Source organism: Leptopilina boulardi, unplaced genomic scaffold (assembly GCF_019393585.1).
Source record: "Leptopilina boulardi isolate dan_hultmark-lab unplaced genomic scaffold, ZJU_Lbou_2.1 LbouV2_140, whole genome shotgun sequence".
In the NCBI taxonomy this organism is placed as follows: Eukaryota; Metazoa; Arthropoda; class Insecta; order Hymenoptera; family Figitidae; genus Leptopilina; species Leptopilina boulardi.
The window spans coordinates 245,071-265,210 of NW_026137686.1; the positions used below are offsets into that span (position 1 = coordinate 245,071).

A 20,140-nucleotide genomic window follows, 5' to 3' on the forward strand; every position below is an offset into this window, starting at 1 on the left:
CTAGATTTCTTTGAATCAATTTCGCGTAATTTATTTGTTAATTGCATTGTTGCAATTTTTTCTTCGTATTTTCTGATTCTTGCAATTAAACCGTCATAAGTTAAAAAACTATCACGATCGAATTGCAAAATCAGTTCTGAATGTAGGGCCAAAAAAAATTTTGTCGAGTTGATTTTTTTCCGGTTTTTTTGTTGCAGTTCATTGTATAAATCGCTGATCCGTATGAAAAACGCGGTTCCCGTTTTTCGCCTTGTACCGAACGCTATATTTTATTCGTGATCTGTTGATTATCGTTTGCTTCGCTAAAAATTCTTTTGAATTTAGCGGAAAATTCTGCCCATGTGGTTAAAGTAGCGCTAAATGTAGTGAACCAAGTGTACGCTTGGTCTGAGAGTGCCTGTGATAGGGTGGGTGTTGGCAGAGAGTGAAAGGGGAATAAGGTTGTTAAATGTTGATGGAAAGAGTTTGAGAGATATGTGAGAGCAAAAGAATATGGGTGAATGTGGAGAAAACAAAAATGATAAAATTCAGGAATAGAAATAGTGGGGTGTAGGAGGTAGGAAAGTTGAATGGTAGAGAGGTAGTAGAAGTGGATGAGTTTTGTTATTTAGGTTTCTGGTTTAAATGTAATGGAGTGCACGATTTTCATGTGAGTAGTAGAGTCAAATGAGTGGGAAAGGTAATGGAGCAAGTGTGCGACATTGGAAAGAGAAGGTTTATGAATGATTGGAAAAAGTTAGTATGGTTGTTTGATGTGCTTGTATGGTCGGCGTCGTGTTATAGGGTGAAAATATGGAGATGGAAGGAGTGGAGAAGAGTAGAAAGTATGAATGAGAGGTAAATGAGGTGGACGATGGGAGTGAATGCGAATTTTCCGGGGTTCATGCTGAGAGAGGAAGTGGATAAAGAGAAGATAGTAGTAAGGCAGAGGAGAAAGGCATGGAGGTTTGAAGAGAGGCTAAGACAGGAAAAGGGAAATAAATGTGCTCAGCGGTGCAGGAGATTTGTTGGGCATACTAAAGGAGACAGAGATAATCTAAAGTAAGAAAAGGTGAGAGAAGGGCCTCTTGAGGTGAGAGGAAATATGGTAAAGGGTGGTACGGGATGGGGGAAGGTTGGAAGGAGAATGATAGAGAAGCAACAATTAAGATCAACTTTTTTTGTAATACTACAATTAAAAAAACATTACAGTATTTGTTATAAACAAATAAGTTAATAAATTTTTAAAAGTCAATGAATCTAGCTGGAATTAATTACTTAAAGGTTTTCGAGGTCGCTGATTACGAATATGATATTAGATTTCAAAATTCAAAATGTCGAACAAAGATTTTATAAAATTGGTCGGAATCGTATTAATCTCTTTAGCATCTACACTGAAATAAATTTGAGTGAGCATCAGTACTAGCGAGTACAGCTGCTCTATCAAATCGAAGAACGCTAACGACCTCTTTTTCGATCGGCTGACATCCTGTTTCGAAGCTCAGACCATCCGTAGCGGTAGAGCTGAAGTTCTTTCATAGCCTTACCTTGTCTATATGAAAGCTCCTTACCCGTACCGGTAGTGCACCGCTTCCCGAACGGAATATGTCATACTTTGAATAAAGGAACGCAGCGCTCTCAACGCTGAGACGTCTGCCCACTCAAATTTTTTTCACTGTATGTTTTACATTAAAGGGTCATACCACCACACGTACCAAAACAGAGCTATTTCCTTAAATTTTTTATCCCTATGGAATAATTGATCTAATTTTTTTGAGCTCATTATAACATACATCAACTGTAGAAAAATATATTTTTTTACTTATTAGAACAAATTTATTTTTTTACTTTCACACTATTAAAATATCATGGAAAAAAGACATGTATCTGCGTTGATGAATATTGGTAAAAGAATAATCCATTTTGGATCTGCCATTTTGAATTTTGAAAAACTAATATCATAAACATAATCAGCGACCTCGAAATCCCCAAGTAATTAATTTCAGCCTGATTCATCGACTTTTAATTTATTAACTTATTTGTTTACAACGTATACATTAATGTTTTCTTACTGTAATATTACACAAAAAGTTTATCTTGATGTTGCTGAAGTGATTTTAGAACTTTTAAAATAAAATTTTATCTGTTTATGAAAAATATCACTTTCTAAAAGTTCATGAAAATTATTTTTTATTTTGTGAATTAAATATTTAAGAGGTTAAATAGGTTTCGCAGGCCAAAAAATAGCATACTTTTACGAATTTTTGTGTAAAAAATAAACTGTACTTTCTGAAATTATGGTCAAAAAATATTAAAAATTAAGCCGTTGTGACCTCTTTTTCTGTGACCCCTCCAAAAAAAGTAGGTTTGCGGTTGTCAGCATAAGTTGTGACAGAATCATCTAAATTTAAAAAAGCAAATTTTTTCTGTTAGTTTAACTCAAAAGATCGCGCTTACACAAAAAAGAAAACAAGAGAGAGATAATGTTATTTTGAAAAAGTATGCCAAATATGAACAAAATCCGTTCATAACTTTTCAAGAAATCGTGACAGTCGACTTCAAAAACAGCGTTTCGAGAAAAACGCGATTAAAGTTTTAAAGCGAAATAACACGCAAAAAATTTTCTGTTTCAAATTACATATAATCGTCGATTTCGGCACAAAATAGCAACTAAAATATTTGCAATTAGTTGTCCTTAGAAAGTGTAAACAAGCAAGAGAGACAGAAAAACAATAGCTAAGGATAATATTCCTCCAATTGATTTGGAATTTTAGGACTATAATCTGGATATATTAAATTATTTTTTAAGCAAAAAACAAAAAAAATCAATAGTTGAAACCCACATAACCCCTTAAACAACAAAATTTTTTTTGGACAATTTAAGATAATTAGTTTGTAGTCGATTACTTTACCTTTAATTAAAAAAAATTATATAAATTAGTTAAAATTTGCGATCTCTACATTGAATTTATTCCAGGGGCTAACTTTGTTACGTCTTAGAGTTTATCACAATCAGTGGCGCTAGTGTTCCATTACGTATTTTCATGACACAAAGCGGTTACCAAAATTTGGTCCACTTTTAACGCAGATTTAACATGGTCGTTCGGTCTCCTTATACTACTTCATGGGACCGGGAATAGAACCCGGGACACCGCGCGCCGAAGAAAGAAACCTAACCAACTAACCTAAACAACGAACTGCAAAGGGGCAAAAACATCTTCCTCAAACTATACGCGCGTATTTGGCGGGATAATTTAAATTTGGTTCATATTTCATGTAACATATTTATTATATTTTAATTAATTTTAAAGTTAAATTTTTCATTAGTTTTTAAAACTAAAAATTTCAATTTGTTTTTGATGATGAAAGTCAAAGGAATTTTATCAATGTATATGGAAGGACAGCCAATAGAAGATATCTTTTTTCAATTCGTGTAATTATTTTAAACTACACAATATCATTTTTAAGTGTATTCGGGCAAAGAAAATAAATTTATTTAAAAAATTAGTTTAATTTATAATATATTAAATAAAATTATTTTTATACAAAATCAAAACTTTAAATAATTCTTTCTCATCAATTAAATTAAAATTATAATTTAAATTTGTAATGGGCAACGTGTTTTCTCATTAAGTTTGGAAATTTAACACACTTCCAAAATAATATCAAATAATTATATAATAGTTTGATTAATTACATTATAGCGTAATGTAATGTAAACAAACTGCGAATCAGTTATCGTTTAGTTTTGTTTCGTATTTCGAATAGAGTAAACGTTAATTTGTGCGCTATTCAATATGACTCCAAGCAAAGTTGCTTTTTATAATAAATTAGGTTCAGGTGTTATTGATCGTCTTTATGCACGAAATGAGTTTGCAGATAATAGTTTTATAGATGTAAAAGATGTTCCTTCAAGTTCTTTAACTCTTTGTTCCGCATCGATGTTGTCATCTGGTAGCAAACAAGGTTTTGTAAGTTGTAAATGCAAACGATACTGCATTGATAAAAAATGCACATGTCGTGCATCAGACATAAAATGCAATTCTAAATGCCACAAAAACAGTTCGTGCAAAAATAAATAATAAATTTAATTTGAATAAAACATACTTTTAATTATTTAAATTAGAAACTTAATATTGTTCATTTCATTTATTTCATTAAATTGTTGTTTAATATTTTACTCAAGTGTTTGAATTCAAACAACCATCCGCAACGCGTTGTGGCCTTTCCTTATTGCCACAACGCGTTGTGGTGCAATACAAGAAGATACGTAAAACGAATTCGCTTTTTGACCGTTTTGACTTAGCCACAACGCGTTGTGACCGTTTTTTTGTAAGACACAAAATGAAATTCGGGTTGCGGACAAATCTCATGAGCCACAAAGCGTTGTGGTCGCTTTTTTCGCTCAATGACCGTTTTCGCATTTGGAGCCTAACATATATACTTATCAAAGATGATATTAAAATATAAATTATTATAAATAATATAAAAAATAAATCCTTTCAATGTGGTGCTTTTGACAATAATAAGCAATTGTAGCAGAACCTTTATAGTTTTAAAAAAATACTTCCAATTTTCAGTTACAATTTATTTTTGACGTGATCATTAATTGAGCACCTGGATATAATAACTCGCACTACGCTCGACTGTACGCTCTCAAGCCAGTCAAACTTACAAAAAGGGTAAAAAAAATTCAAATTCAAAATTTTGATTTTTGAAAAGTACTAGCTTATAGGAAATAAGAAGGCGCATCTTTTTTTCCTTTAACATTTTTTAGAAAAACGAATATTTTAAATAATAAATGCAAAAAAATAAGAAATCTTGATTCACAAATTTCATTAAGTTTTAAAACATAAATCATCGTATCTTTTACAATTATTAACAGATTTGATTAATAATTAGTATACACACGCTCTTGGATCTACTGAAGACGACAATATAATGAACAATTAAAAAATCATTAATTGTCTATTAATTTTTTAATATAAATAGAGACCTGTCGGAAATCATGTTTTCTTACATTTGGCGACAAAAAGTCTGCAGGGAAGTTTACAGTTGAGATAACTTCCAGTGAGACATTTGTTTATTACTATATAAGAAAGTTTTTTGGAAAATTTTAAACCGATTCATTGAAAACTTCGGAAAATATTAAAGTTTTATGAAAGCGCGTGCGCCACTCTAGCGCGTCACCTGGCTCTGTGCATTAAATTTAATATGACCAGCTTTCCACAAGTTTAATATTAATGTAATTAAATTAATAATTAATTTCATTTGATAATTAATTTATTATTATAAAATATTAAATTAATATAAGTTTAGAACTTAAAATATTTTATACAGATAATTATCAAGTAAACAAATATTAAATATTAATTTAATAAAGGTATATTACTTAAAATATTTTATACACAAAGTTACCAAGTAAACAACTTTTATATACATATTCAATACTTTTAAATATATTTTCAAAAATTCGTACTTCTATTTTTAGGTATTGTCACGTCACCGTAACTTTTACATTCATAATTATAAGAATTCTTTTAATCAATACTGAGTTGAATGTCTCTGCTACAAACACCCGTGTTTTTGTTACGCATCTAATACTTTTCTCTTAAATGTTCAATTTCCGCCTTTTTGTCGCGCAACTAAACATCTTTCTTTTATATATAAAAGACCCCTGCGTTTTGTATCCTTCTACGTCTATATACTGTATTTCTAAAACATACAAATAGAAGCGAGAAATCTTTTATGACACTAGAAGAGCTCACACCCCCACGAAACAAAATGCTCTCTTTCTAATTTTCCCTATGTGCTAAAATCAGACGATGTAATAAATGCTCTCTTTCTAATTTTCCTATGTGACGAACCCCTGTGGTATCACCACATTAGAAGACCATAAAAACTCTTCTACAGCTGAGAATAACCGTAGTCGTACTCCTTCTATCTTGTATTAGAATGATTCACACCCCCCTTTTTTACGTTCAACTGAGAGAGAAGGACTCAACTTTGGCTTCCAAAATAAGGGTGAAAAATATATAGTACGACAATAAAATTTTATCTATTCTCTTACGAAAACTCAGTATAAAAGGACTACATTTTCATGGAGAGATCAGTTCTGAAATCATCTTCATACGTATAACATCAACCTCATTCTTGGTACCAGTCGACGTCTGCTAGTTCAAGTGCATAATTTTCTTATACGAAAGTGAAAATCAAGTGTCAAAACCCTCTACATTAAACGAGGATCTTTACTTCTTATTTCATTGGGCAATTATCTATTCTTCCTTTATTTGGAAGAGACTCATTATTGGGAGATTCATCACGCCTAATAGAACTCCGGACCTGCGGTTATACCTGGGCCCGTCAACCTTCCGGACGTCATAAACTCACGCTGGTACCAGCTCTTTTCCTGTGACAACAAAGGACACAGCAGTGGTCCTTTTTCTTGCAACACACCTACTACTGAATTTTAAGTTGAATGCTGAACTCTCTATTTTCCTGGATTGGTTGGTTCGAGATTCCCTCTCTCTCATAAGAACGAATTGTTGTAACTAAAAATACTTGTCTAAATGAATTGTAACCTAATTATAAAATTAATTACTATTCTCTTTCTTTCCTGTACCCTTAGTTCAGAGCCTTCTGCTCTGTAAATGAAACAGGAATTCACTGAATCACCGAGCGGCCATAAATAAAATAAAATATTATTTCGTTAGTTATTTCTCTATTTAAGACGTAACAGTATGTAGGTATTAACAAAATTCTGTTTAATGAATGTTTTAAATTAAAAATATTGTTAGTTTTAAAACGTGTATTAAATATTTTAAAGATTGATTACATAGCTAAATTTGTTATAAATAAATTTTTAGTAATATGTGTACTCAAAGATATACAAAATGGTTATCAATATGTTAAGAAAATATTGAATTTATACGTAATATTGTAATTAGATGTTAGTTTTAGTTTCGACTTGTTGCTAAATATATCATAGGTATAGGTGTAAATTTTATAAATTTCATGTCAAGTCAATGTATAAAATATATATTTTTCTTAATTAGAAGCTTTTCGATCACATCACGTTGATCATCTTCAGTAACAAAAAGATATGGAAAATATTGCACGATGGTGACATTATTTTATATAAAAATTAGAGAAAAATAATAAAAGTGTCAAGCTGCTGTGTGTACGCTTGACACTTCTATTATTTTTCTCTAATTTTTATATAAAATAATGTCACCATCGTGCAATATTTTCCATATCTTTTTGTTACTGAAGATGATCAACGTGATGTGATCGAAAAGCTTCTAATTAAGAAAAATATATATTTTATACATTGACTTGACATGAAATTTATAAAATTTACACCTATACCTATTTTATACGTTTTTAACAGTTTTGACAACATTTATAATTTTATGTTTATACCCCTGTAAATAAATTAAAATTAATATAAATATTAGTTCAGAATTAAATATTTAATTATTAATATGTAGTTTGTTAATGGTAATAAAGAAATTTTTATTTAATGCACACAGCTAGGTGACGCGCTAGAGTGGCGCACGCGCTTTTTTAAAACTTCAATATTTTCCGAAGTTTTCAATGAATCGGTTTAAAATTTTCCAAAAAACTTTCTTATATAGTAATAAACAAATATCTCACTGGGAGTTATCTTAACTGTAAACTTCCCTGCAGACTTTTTGTCGCCAAATGCAAGAAAACATGATTTCCGACAGGTCTCTATTTATATTAAAAAATTAATTAACAATTAATGATTTTTTAATTGTTCATTATATTGTCGTCTTCAGTAGACCCAAGAGCGTGTGTATACTAATTATTAATCAAATCTGTTAATAATTGTAAAAGATACGATGATTTATGTTTTAAAACTTAATGAAATTTGTGCATCAAGATTTCTTATTTTTTTGGATTTATTATTTAAAATATTCGTTTTTCTAAAAAATGTTAAAGGAAAAAAAGATGCGCCTTCTTATTTTCTATAAGCTAGTACTTTTCTTGAGCTTGAGAGCGTACAGTCGAGTGTAGCGCGAGTTATTTTATCCAGGTGCTCCATTGAGCCTTTTTATTAGAAATTTAAAAAGTAGAAAATTTAAAGCTTGATTACAATAGTTAATGTCCCTTTATAGCCCTTTTTGTTTATAAATTATTTGATCTAATATTTGTTGAATCTTGTAGCCTTAACCTCTTGAGCGTCATTGTGTCGCACATGGCGGTGACAGAAGCGTAAAAAATGAGAAAATGACGTTCCTATTTGAACTTAATTTTCAATGTCTGTACACATATTTCACTAATCAAAACCCCCGAGTAACAAAATTTAGGTGGATTTCATTGTTTCTAGAAGTCCAAAAATAATATTTGTGAATAAATGTTAGAACGAAATTCTCAAAAAAGTACAGAAAATTGTCGAATTTAAATTTCGAAAAAAGCATTTAAATATTTATAAAAATAATTTTTTTATGTTACATCTGTCTTTGTGGATCTTAAAAAATAAGAAATATGCGTTTTGGTTAGTAAAATATGTGTACAGACATTACAAATTGAGTTCAAATATGAACGCTATTATCGCATTTTTGACGCTTCTGTCACCGCCACGTGCGACACCAATTTAAACGCCATGACGCTCAAGACGTTAATATGGCCAAAAAGGTTTAAAAAGTTAGAAACGCAAAAAAATAAATTTTCGAACCTTTTTTGAAGTGGTGCTGTTGACAATAAGTAATTGTAGCAGAACCTTTAAAGTTTTTTTTTGAAAAAGCCAAAAAACTTCAAATTCAATTCGCTTCTGACGTGAACATTTCAAATAAATCTTTAGGAAATATTTTGAAAAGTTTCGGTGCTGTGGGGGTTGACTGAACCTGTAAACCTTTTCTTGTTTAAGTCTTTTACTGCCTAGTTCGGGTAGTTCATGGTCAGAATTATACTCATTATTACCCTACGAAAACTCTTACGAGGTTGCAGGTTAGTAATATATTAATTATTGACCTACAGTACTAATAAGTGTACTTTCCACCATGCCCTATTAAAAATCCCCACATGGGATCCTATGTCAAAAACTATGTAAAACACCAATCCTATATAGGAAACCATATGGTTTCCCATATAAATCCCCATGGGAAATTGAGACAGATTTTGACATAGGAAAAATCAAAACGAAGTTCCTCGTTTCCCATGTCACATACCATGTTAAATACCAAGTGAAATCCTTTATCATTTTTTTGAAAAATTTTCCCATGTCATTTCTCAAGTGAAATCTTTTATCATTTTTTTGAAAAATTTTCTCATGTCAAACCCCATGTCATTTCCCATGTGAAATCCTTTATCATTTTTTTGAAAAATTTTCCCATGTCATTTCCTAAGTGAAATCCTTTATTTTTTTTTTTTAATTTTCCCATGTCAAATCTTCTTTCGCCCTATTGAAAACCCCCACATGGGAAACTATATGGGAAACTACATGGGAAACCATATGGGAATCTACATGGGAAATGGAACACGATTTCACGTGAATTCTTACAAATGATAAAACAAATGTATTTAAGCATAGGAAATCATATAAGATTTCATGTAGATTCTGAAATTTCCACCTTAGATTTCACATGGATTTAAATATAGGAAATTTTCAGTTGGCTGCTTTATGCATGGGAATTGACATGGGAAAATTTAAAAAAAAAGGATAAATGATTTCACTTGGGAAATGACATGGGGTTTGACATCGGAAATTTTTTAAAAAATGATAAAGGATTTCACTTGGTATTTAACATGGTATTTGACATTAGATTTGCATTGGAAACGAGGAAACTCGTTTTGATTTTTTTCCTATGTCAAATCCTGTCTTAATTTCCCATGGGGATTCATATGGGAAACCATATGGTTTCCTATATAGGAGTGAGATTTTACATAGTTTTTGGACATAGGATCCCATGTGGTTTCCCATGTGGGGATTTTCAGTAGGGTGACTACTCGAATGAGCAGTTCTTTAAAATAACCTTAATAATTCAATTCAATAAAAATAATTAAAAATAAAATAATAAAATCCCTGTTATAATACATATCCTATTAAAAATATTTACGTCGTATACGACGTTGTTTTCAATATCGTGATTTCAGAACGTATACGATGTAGTTAACGACACTGTACACTATGTTATCTACTAGGCCGTGTACTATCCAAAAAAATATGTTGTGGTTTACAACATCATAAACTGCGCCATCTACGACGTCGTGAACTACGTCGTATTTTTTGGATAGTATACGGCGTAGTAGACTACATAGTTTACGATGTCGTAAATTACATCGTACACATTCTAAATTCACGGTATGGAAAACGATATTTTTAATATGATACATGCAGAGACATATTTTGGCATCTGGAGTTCTCAAAACGTGAATATTCACAAATTTTAGAAAAAGTTGAAAATTGCATAAATTTAAGACTTTCTCATTATATTTGGTAAGAATGTACGTTTTGAAAGTATATCTTTTAAATTTATTCTTTTAGATAAGAGCAGCATTATTCGACATTTTAAGCAGTAGCAGTTCTGCTGATCATCCTCTGTGCGACGAATGCACGGATACACTTTTAATGCTAATGGACCAACAGTTGAGATTAACGGAAAGCGAATGGTCAGATTTTAATGAATATTTAAAAAAATTAGATGCTGAACAAGAAAACGAAAAAACCGAAGATGTTAAAATGGAAAATCTATTGAAGGAATTACTGGATGTTAAAGACGAAGAAGAAAGGATGATTTGTGAATTAGAAGCTTTGAGAAAAGAAGAAACAGCTACGAGAGATGCCATTGGTGAACAGGAAAGGGAACGAGAGAGATTGCAAAGTGAGGAGGAACGTTATTGGAGAGAGTATACAAAACATAGAAGGGACCTTATGTTAGCAGAGGACGAATGTAGAAGGTAACAATTACACGTATAAAATATTGTTTTAAAAACAAATCCTATCATAGTAATCACAGCAGTAGTTAATTAAATGTAATGTTAAATCACGAAAACACGTTTTATTAGTCTCATCATTAATTAATTATTTGTGGCTTTAACCGTTTTAAGTATATTTTTTAGGTGTGTGTACGAACGATTTAATATGAAAGAATATCTCATGTTAGGAAAATTTTACACCATAAATTGACATCTGTATTATATTGAAAACAAGTTAAAAAGTTCATTTCATGACCATTTAGCTTCCTTATATATCATGATAAAGAATTATTAGGTTAAAAAAAATTCAAAATTTCAGTTTTTTATTAAAAATAAAAATAGCGATCAATTTTATAAATATTGGTAAACTTTATATACATCAATCGATTTGTTTCGATGCCAGGAATACAACTGTGACAAAATTTATTAAAAATTTTCAGGAAGAAAAAAGTTATTTCAGAAAATTAGAAAAACGATTTTTTTCAAAAATTTAAAAAGGATTTAATTTATAAATTTTAAGAAAAATATAGACTTTATATATCAATTCATTTTAATGCGTGTAATAAGTTTTTTGGAGAAAAAAAATTAAATTTACAAGGTAAAAAATTTTTGGTTAAAAAACATATTTTTGGATTTTTGAAAAAGTGACATAAAAAAATTATGTGGGTATTTTTGGAAATCCTTGTGTCTAATTTTAGATATTGATGACTGTAATAAGCCTACAAAATTTCAGGACAATCCATCCAAGCATGTTGGAGATAATTTGTGCACGAGATTTTGTGACACACACACATACATCTGGACATTTGTTTAAAACTTCAAATATATGCAAACGCGTGAGGTTTTCTGTTTTGATTTGAATTGTCAAAAAATCGTTAAAAGAAAAACGAAACTGCTTCTCTTTGATTTTTATTGATAATTGAATTGTTTAAGAAAATCAATTTTTGAAGAAATACGTTATGATATGTCGTTTATTTAATTGTAGTTAATAATTAAGTAATAAACAGAATGGCTTATTTATTTTCTTCGATTTTGAGTCGGTAATACTGACAAGAAATAAATAAAATGCTTTTTTAAAAAGAAATATTTATATTAATGCTCCCAGATGACAAATAGCGATATGTCTTCTAAACTTAACATTGCAAGTTTTGCAGCAAATTTTTATAGCAAACATGAAGAAATTTTTGTTATTAAACTTGAACAAAAAAACTTGCAGCAAGATTTCCAGAAATTTTTTTTAATATGTTGATATTTGGCGCAGCACACAATGCAACAGAAAATGACTGTGCATGACATTAACTTGTGCGAATAATTAGCATTGCAAATTAATTAGCTGCATTTCTGTAAACATGCAATGTAAAGTTTAAAAAATGTGTGCGCAACGCTATTTGCCACAATTTTGCAGCAAAACCATATTAACTTTATGGAAAAATCATGAAATTTCGCGAAGAGAAATTTGTAGAAACCCTGTAACTTGCAAATTGGCCAGATTGATTAATATTAACCCGTGCCAGTAATCAATCGAAATTTCCCATTGAAAATACATTCTTCAATTTTTTTTGCACTTCAGTTGTTCAAATAATTATATTTTTGAAAATAATGCATAAACCAATATTTTTTCTAAAAGTGTATCTATTCACCTTTCAAAATATGATCGATATTTTTAAAATAGTCAAATTTTCGAAAAAATACAACATTTTTTTTTAAAAAAAGACAAATTTGGCAAATTTTTTGTTTTTTTCGTTTTTCTTAACTTTTTTTTATTTTATCAAAAAATCAGTAAAACTATTGTTTTCCTTACTAAAAACCAATAAAAATCACTATATATAATTAGTTTTATGTCAAATAGAAACCTTTTTACACAAGTTTCAAGTTGGGGGTGTGTGAACACCCCAGTTAACTTTTAGAGGGTGAGAAAATTCATATACTCCTTCTAGGGTTAAAAATGCATTTCAATGTAATCAATTATTTATCACATAAATATTCAAAATAATTTAACAAATCTTTATATTTTGGGATTTTTTGAGTCTCTAGTCATGAATCGGATTTCAAAATTCAATTTTTAAAAAGTCTGTATTTAATATAGCGGACGAAAAATTTTGCCTTTCCACATATTAAAGAAAAACCTCGTAGTCCATCGTGATCTGGAGTTGTCAGGGTCGTTTTAATAACAATGTAAATTTCATATTTAAAATATTCTATCCATTATAGCTGACTCCAAATTTTTCTAAATTGTTATTTATATTACTATTTTTTAATAACTAAACAAAAACAACTAATTTAAAAATTACTATTCAATTTATTTTGACTGTATAAACTTTTACATTTTTAATCTTCGGAACTTTTCAGATTGCCTTCTTGACATCCAGGGTATTCTCTTCACTATTAAAAATCCCCACATGGGATCCTATATATGATTCCATATAGGTTCCTTTATAAAAACCGTTATAAAATCCTAGGTCTACATAGGAATCCACACAGAATTCCATGTAAAATCATATATGAAATTCGGACACGATTTAGTGTATGATTTCATGTAGGAATTTATGATGTTGTTTCCACATTGAAATCTATGCGAATTCCTACATTATTTCCTATAATTTTTCTGGCATATTATTTTTGTCAATTTCCTTCATAATTAACTCACATCAAATCTGATCTCACATCATCTCTATAACATCAAAATATCAACCTAAGATTTCACATTGATTTATATATAGAAAACAGTATAGGATTTCATGTGGTAAGTTTCAGTTGACTGCTTTATGCAGAAGGCAGTTAACAAAAATTAAAAATTATTTAATTAAAAATTAAATAATATTACTGCAATTTATCTGAGAAGAAAAAAATCTGTGCTTTGCAAATACACCTTCTGAGTTAAAGTCTCAGCTTATATAGTATTCAAGAATGATCTCAACTGTGAGAAAAAAATTATCACCATCTGGCGGCGTAAGAGTGGAATTTTGATGATTTACATTTACATTTCTTATGTAGGAATCCATATGAGAACATTTATAGGATCTTATGTAAGATAATACATACGATTCTACATGAATTCCTACATACATGACGGTATTCCTTTATGGTGAATTCTTACATGATATCCTATGTAGGAATCTATGTGAGAACATATATAGGATCTTATGTAAGATACTACATACGATTTTGTAGTTACATAAAATCCTATGTAGGAATCCATGTGAGAACATATATAGGATCTTATGTAAGATACTACATACGATTTTACATAGATTCCTACATACATGACGGGATCCATGTAGAATTTTATGTAGTATCTTACATAAGATCCTATATATGAGAGATTCTTTTTCAATCGCCCCAGCCCAAAAAGTCAATGTTCTGGGATTAGCTTCATACTTTGGTAAATTGTTGTCCTATATGATAGTAATAAATCCCTAAAATATAAACTCATTAAAAAAATATTTGTAGAAAGTAGAGGGGGTTGAAGTTTTGACGTTAAGGGAAACATTGTCATTTTCAAATCCGTATAACTATGACAAAAGTTAATGGATTTTAATTTATCTATAATGAATTTTAATGCATTTTTCACGTACTTTTCAAAAATGTATACGAAATTAAAAAAAAAAATTTTTAACCCCTTTTTTTCAAAATCAACCGCTTATTTTTCGATTTTCACCCCTTCGGGTTTTTTTTTTTTTTATTTTCATTGGAAAGCTGAGGTTTTTTCCCATGAGCTATGTAAATATGAAAATGGGACAACAATAATTTTGTGAGAAACAGAATATTAAAGTAGGCGGTGCCGATAAGGGTGCCGTTAAGGGTAACATTGTCATTTTGAAATCTGTATAACTATGACAAAAGTTAATGGATTTTAATTTATCTATAATGAATTTTAATGAATTTTTCACGTACTTTTCAAAAATGTATACAAAATTTAAAAAAAAAAATTTTGACCCTTTTTTTCAAAATCAACCCTTATTTTTCGATTTTCACCCCTTCGGGAATTTTTTTTTGTTTTTTTTTTATTTTCATTGGAAAGCTGAGGTTTTTTCCCATGAGCTATGTAAATATGAAAATGGGACAACAATAATTTTGTGAGAAACATAATATTAAATTAGGCGGTGCCTACCTAAATCCTCAAAGATGATCTCCAGGTATACCCCTTATCGGCACCGCCTACTTTAATATTCTGTTTCTCACAAAATTATTGTTGTCCCATTTTCATATTTACATAGCTCATGGGAAAAAACCTCAGCTTTCCAATGAAATTAAAAAAAAAAATACCCGAAGGGGTGAAAATCGAAAAATAAGGGTTGATTTTTTAAAAAAAAGGGGTCAAAAATTTTTTTTTTAAATTTCGTATACTTTTTTGAAAAGTACGTGAAAATTAATTAAAATCCATTAACTATTGTCATAGTTATACGTATTTGAAAATGACAATGTTACCCTTAACGTCAAAACTTCAACCCCCTCTACTTTCTACAAATATTTTTTTAATGAGTTTATATTTTAGGGATTTATTACTATCATATAGGACAACAATTTACCAAAGTATGAAGCCAATCCCAGAACATTGACTTTTTGGGCTGGGGCGATTGAAAAAGAATGTCTCATATATTTTATGTAAATTATAATAAAATAATCAATTATGTTTAAATCTATATCAGTGTCTATTAATTTTGTAAACTACCAAATGTGTTTTATTATTAAATAACTGCAAATAATTGCATTTTATTTAAAATATAATAACTAACATTATTCGCGTGTAAATAAATAATTATATTATTTTGTAGATTATAAAGGGTTAATTTTATATAATATTTTAAACAGGAATACTATTTTTTCTTTTAATTTATTAAAGACCTATTAAATTATTATTAAACTTAGCATATAATCGTTTATTTGTTAAAAGACATTTGTCTATACAAAGAAGTTGCGACTTTCGCTTTACAAATTTTTCTCCCGTTTAATTGCAATACTTTCTACAAATTCGGCGATTCTTTTAATTAAATCCAACCTAGGATTATTTAAGATATCAAAAACTGCTGACATTCTTGAGGTTTCATCAACAGCGACAGTTATAAATTTTTGTCTTTCTTCATTATGGAATGCGCATTCAATTAAAATATGGTAACTAAAATCATTCACAAACATACCACACCCACCACATACTCCGTCACTTTTCCAATTGTAAATAATGCTATTTATTATAATTTTCGACTGCAAAACATTTAGCAGTCTTAATTGAGCAATTATACGAAAATGTTTTAATGATAAAGAGAGTTCAAAATATTCTTGCATGCCTACTCTTACTGTCAAACGTGGCAGAAGCAGCAGTGAACGTGATTCACACAGACGTGACATATCATTCATATACAGAAAATTCTTGTACTCTGTTAGCCAACACAATTTGTTTGTTTTTACAGAATCTAAAGTAATATTCTTCAAATCATCCAATTTATTTATTGATTTAAATATTTTTTCTATTTGAGCACACCAATTAAACTTTACATTAACATCTTTACTTTGGGAAAATCTTTTTAATCTTGCAAAACAAATTCTTGGGTACCTATCGTTGTCCATAGCAAGAATTTTCTCAATAAAATTAAAAGCTAATTTGAAACTAGTAGCGATAAGTTTACACCTTCCTGTTTCCAGTCTCACAGCATATCCCGGTGTGCTGGGGGGGAGTTGTAAAATTTTCTTATAAAATTGAATTTGAAATTTTTCTATTTCGTCTTCGTATCTCAAGCTCTAAATGTGTGCATTGTACATTAATACGCTCAACGTTAGACTATCAAAAAAATTTTCATTTGGTAACTAAGAATTTATTTTTATTTTGTTGATTAAAAAGATCGTATTAAATTGCGCGATATTGGCTTTGGATATCATTGTATTAGTAGTGTTTAAAATGACAGACGAGTTAGAAAATATAGTACCTAAATAAACATAATTAGAAACAACCTCAATATTTCCTTCGTCACCATACTTAAAAGGAGTGATCTTTTTGTCATGGGAGTGACCCCCTTTTCTAAAAATAACTATTTTTGTTTTATCCATATTAATGCTTAAATTTTTTTTTGACAATATTTATAAAGAGCTTTAAGGATTTTTCTCATAGATGATACCGAGTCTGCTAAGAGCGCGATATCATCCGCAAATGCCAACATAATTATCTCTGTCAGATGGTCGACCGAAACCCCTCTTACACCTTCAGCTCTTAAAAATTCCTCGAAGTCCGAAATAAATAGGCTAAACAGTAATGGGCTCATTGACTCTCCCTGTAAAACCCCTTTCGTCACCAAGGTCGGTTTTGAAACACCACTTGTCCCCTTAACCGCTACCGTTGCTCTACAGTAGAGACATTTCAAAATCCTGACAATCTTATCTCCCGCACCAAGCCTATATAACCCTTCCCAAAGTAAGTCATGACAAACTGAGGGAAAAGCACTCTTAAAATCCACGAATATCCAAATCTATTACATCAACTTTAATTGCACGGTATCTAAATCAATTCATGATTTTCCAGTACGAAGCAAAGTCTCCAATCGTAGATAATTGTTCCAATAAAGTATTATTAAAATTTTCTTTTTTTTCAAAAATAAATTCTTATAATCTTTTTTTTTAAATCATAACACATTATTAGTTGTTTATCGTCGAATCCATTTGATTTAAAAATTTTTAAACTCTCTTTTAGTAACTTTTTTTTTGTTCCACGCATTCTTTATCGTACCAGGGTTTTGAAGTTCCACTTTTTTTATTTACATTTTTGTTCATGCCGACTTTTAAAGCACATTCTAAAATATTTCCTGTAAGATCACTTTCCAACTTGTTAACGGATTTATTATCATTTTTTTCAAAAGTGTAAGATTGTATAAGTGTAGTATACTCATTTTTTTTATTAAGGTTTCAATTTTTTATAATAGATTTTCCAATTTTACTAACAAAAGTGTATTTTGCTGGACAATCATTTTCGGATCTACCGTTTATTAATATAAAGCCGTTACTTTCCATCATAAAAGTTAGCTTCTCTCCCCTTCTATCACTTTTAATATCCAAGCTATCCCTCTCCTCGTTGATATACCAACTATCTAAAATTATTTCATTCGAAAGCTGATTCAGAATCCCCACCTTAGAATTAAAATCGCCAGCTATATATACTGGCAAGGAAGGAAATTTATATACAATTTGATTAATTTGATTATCAAGTGTAGTCAAGAAATATTTAAAGTCAGAGTTAGGTGAAGTGTAAACAAATCCCAAAATAAATTCTAAATTCTTATTCGTAAATTTGACTAAAATAATTTCTTCGTTTATAAACAATTTTACAGCTGAATAATTGCTTTTACCGTACAACACAAGGAGACCACCTTTTCCTCTTCCCCTCACTGCTGTCCTTGTTGCCTCGCTGTAAATAATACAAGAACCAGGAAAACAGCCAGCGACAAAAGCAGACGGATCACTCATGGCTCACGTTTCGTTAATACAAATTATGTCGGCACTGACCACCTCACTCGACATGTCATCAAGGGTCTCTAGGCCCCTCACATTCCAGAACAATATCCTGAGCTGTTGTTCCTCGAGCTATATTTTTGCTTCATTAGTATTGGAAGGATTGATAAATCTTTTCAATGCACCACCGTCCATGTTCGTTGACATATTCTTAATTTTTTTCCTTGAACCATTTTTAGAGCCAAGTGGTCTGCCTCTCTTTTTACTCGCTGTTGAGATGGTTGATTCCGCTGAGTCATCGTCATCCACATCGGAAGGCCCATCGAAAGTTGGGAGCACGTGCTGAGAAGAATGAAGATATTTCAAGGCCATATCCAAATCATAGGTTTTATGATCCATGACAATATGATGGCCTTGGATTTTTATCAATTTTCCTTGTTATTCTAATAAACTCTTACATTCTAAGAGTTTATTGTACTGGATTTTCTTTTTTTCACGTAATTCCCTCGAGAGGTCATTTGAGACTCCAATGTTCAAACTATTAAAATTTTTCATTTTACGGAATATCTCGTATTTAATATCTTGTTTGTTAAAAGTAACAAGTATAGGTCTGGATCCTTCAATGTTTCCAATCCTTTTGACAGATATTATACTATCATCGTCAACGGAGACTTCCGCTTTGCAAAATATCTGTTTAACAGTTTCGAGCATATTTGCATTTTCTCCTGGAGTATCCTGAACCTTGAACAATACGATATTATTTCTTCTGTCCTTGTTCAAAAATAACTCTAATTTCATTTCGTAATTGTTTATTCTATTTTCCAGCAACTTGTTTTTTAACTCTAAGTCACTCACTTTGTCACTAATTAATGAAACATTTTGCTTGAGATAGGCATTAAACTTAGTAAAGACATTCAGTTTATTAGTTATTGTAAAACAATTTAATTTACTTTAAATTAGAAAAATGAAGCTCTAACAATAAGTGAAGTTATAGTACTACAAATATATTTTACTTTTTTAGTGGCTCTATTTTTGATTATTTTACGTTTACATTTTTGAAAAAGTGAGGTTATGTTTTTTGCGAATTTATTACTTGACTTTTTTTTATATAGAGCTCACAAATTTTAGACACTTATCATGGAATATATAATTATAAAGAAACATTTTTTTTTCCTATTTTTGGAAACGCGGTTTAATTATTTGTTGACTTTTTCATGATTTAATTTTACTTTCGCGCAAATACGATAGTCCTTGCGTGGTCATCGAATTTACTCTCATGTCGTAACTACTTCTTTTACACAATAACAAAGAAAAAACACAATTATTTAATTTTTCAAAAATTTCACATTTTTTATTCTCATTAAAAATCTGCTCGTCATCTTTCGAGCTTTCGTTGGACGTCCAGATAAATTCGCCATTGTATCGTCAACTGCTTTCTAGTTAAAAATAACATCTCTTGACACAGTTATTTTCTTGGTGATCGGGTTGTAAACTCTAAAATTACTCGAGTTTCCTTGGTATCCCACCATGATGAGTTTTTCCGATTTTGCGTTGAATTTCTTTCGAAATTGTTTTGGGACGTGCATGAATGCAACGCTTCCAAAAACACGAAGATGACTAAGCGCGGGCATCTTATTGTTCCAAAACGCGAATGGCGTTTCCTCCGGATGAAATCTGGACACAATAAGGTTCTGAAGATACACAGCAGTGTTTACAGCCTCTGCCCAAAGAGTAGTCGGAAGAACCTTCGCCAAATTAATCCAGCATCGATTCCTTTACTCGCGAG

The 20,140-nt window shown here is 30.3% G+C and overlaps 3 protein-coding genes across 4 annotated transcripts in view; all 3 read left to right on the forward strand.

Annotated features, from left to right (window-relative positions):
- The window catches only part of LOC127291544 (beclin-1-like protein), a 145,108-nt gene that overhangs the window by 67,241 nt on the left and 57,727 nt on the right, over positions 1 to 20,140 (forward strand). For both annotated transcript variants that reach the window (XM_051320727.1, XM_051320728.1), the window contains exon 3: positions 10,490 to 10,902. In XM_051320727.1, the coding sequence (XP_051176684.1) occupies positions 10,490 to 10,902 (413 nt within the window). The remainder of the gene's footprint in view (positions 1 to 10,489; positions 10,903 to 20,140) is intronic.
- The window catches only part of LOC127291539 (uncharacterized protein DDB_G0284459-like), a 309,035-nt gene that overhangs the window by 62,292 nt on the left and 226,603 nt on the right, over positions 1 to 20,140 (forward strand). The window lies entirely within an intron of this gene.
- The window catches only part of LOC127291546 (bromodomain and WD repeat-containing DDB_G0285837-like), a 237,677-nt gene that overhangs the window by 20,684 nt on the left and 196,853 nt on the right, over positions 1 to 20,140 (forward strand). The gene's annotated exons all lie outside the window — the stretch shown is intronic.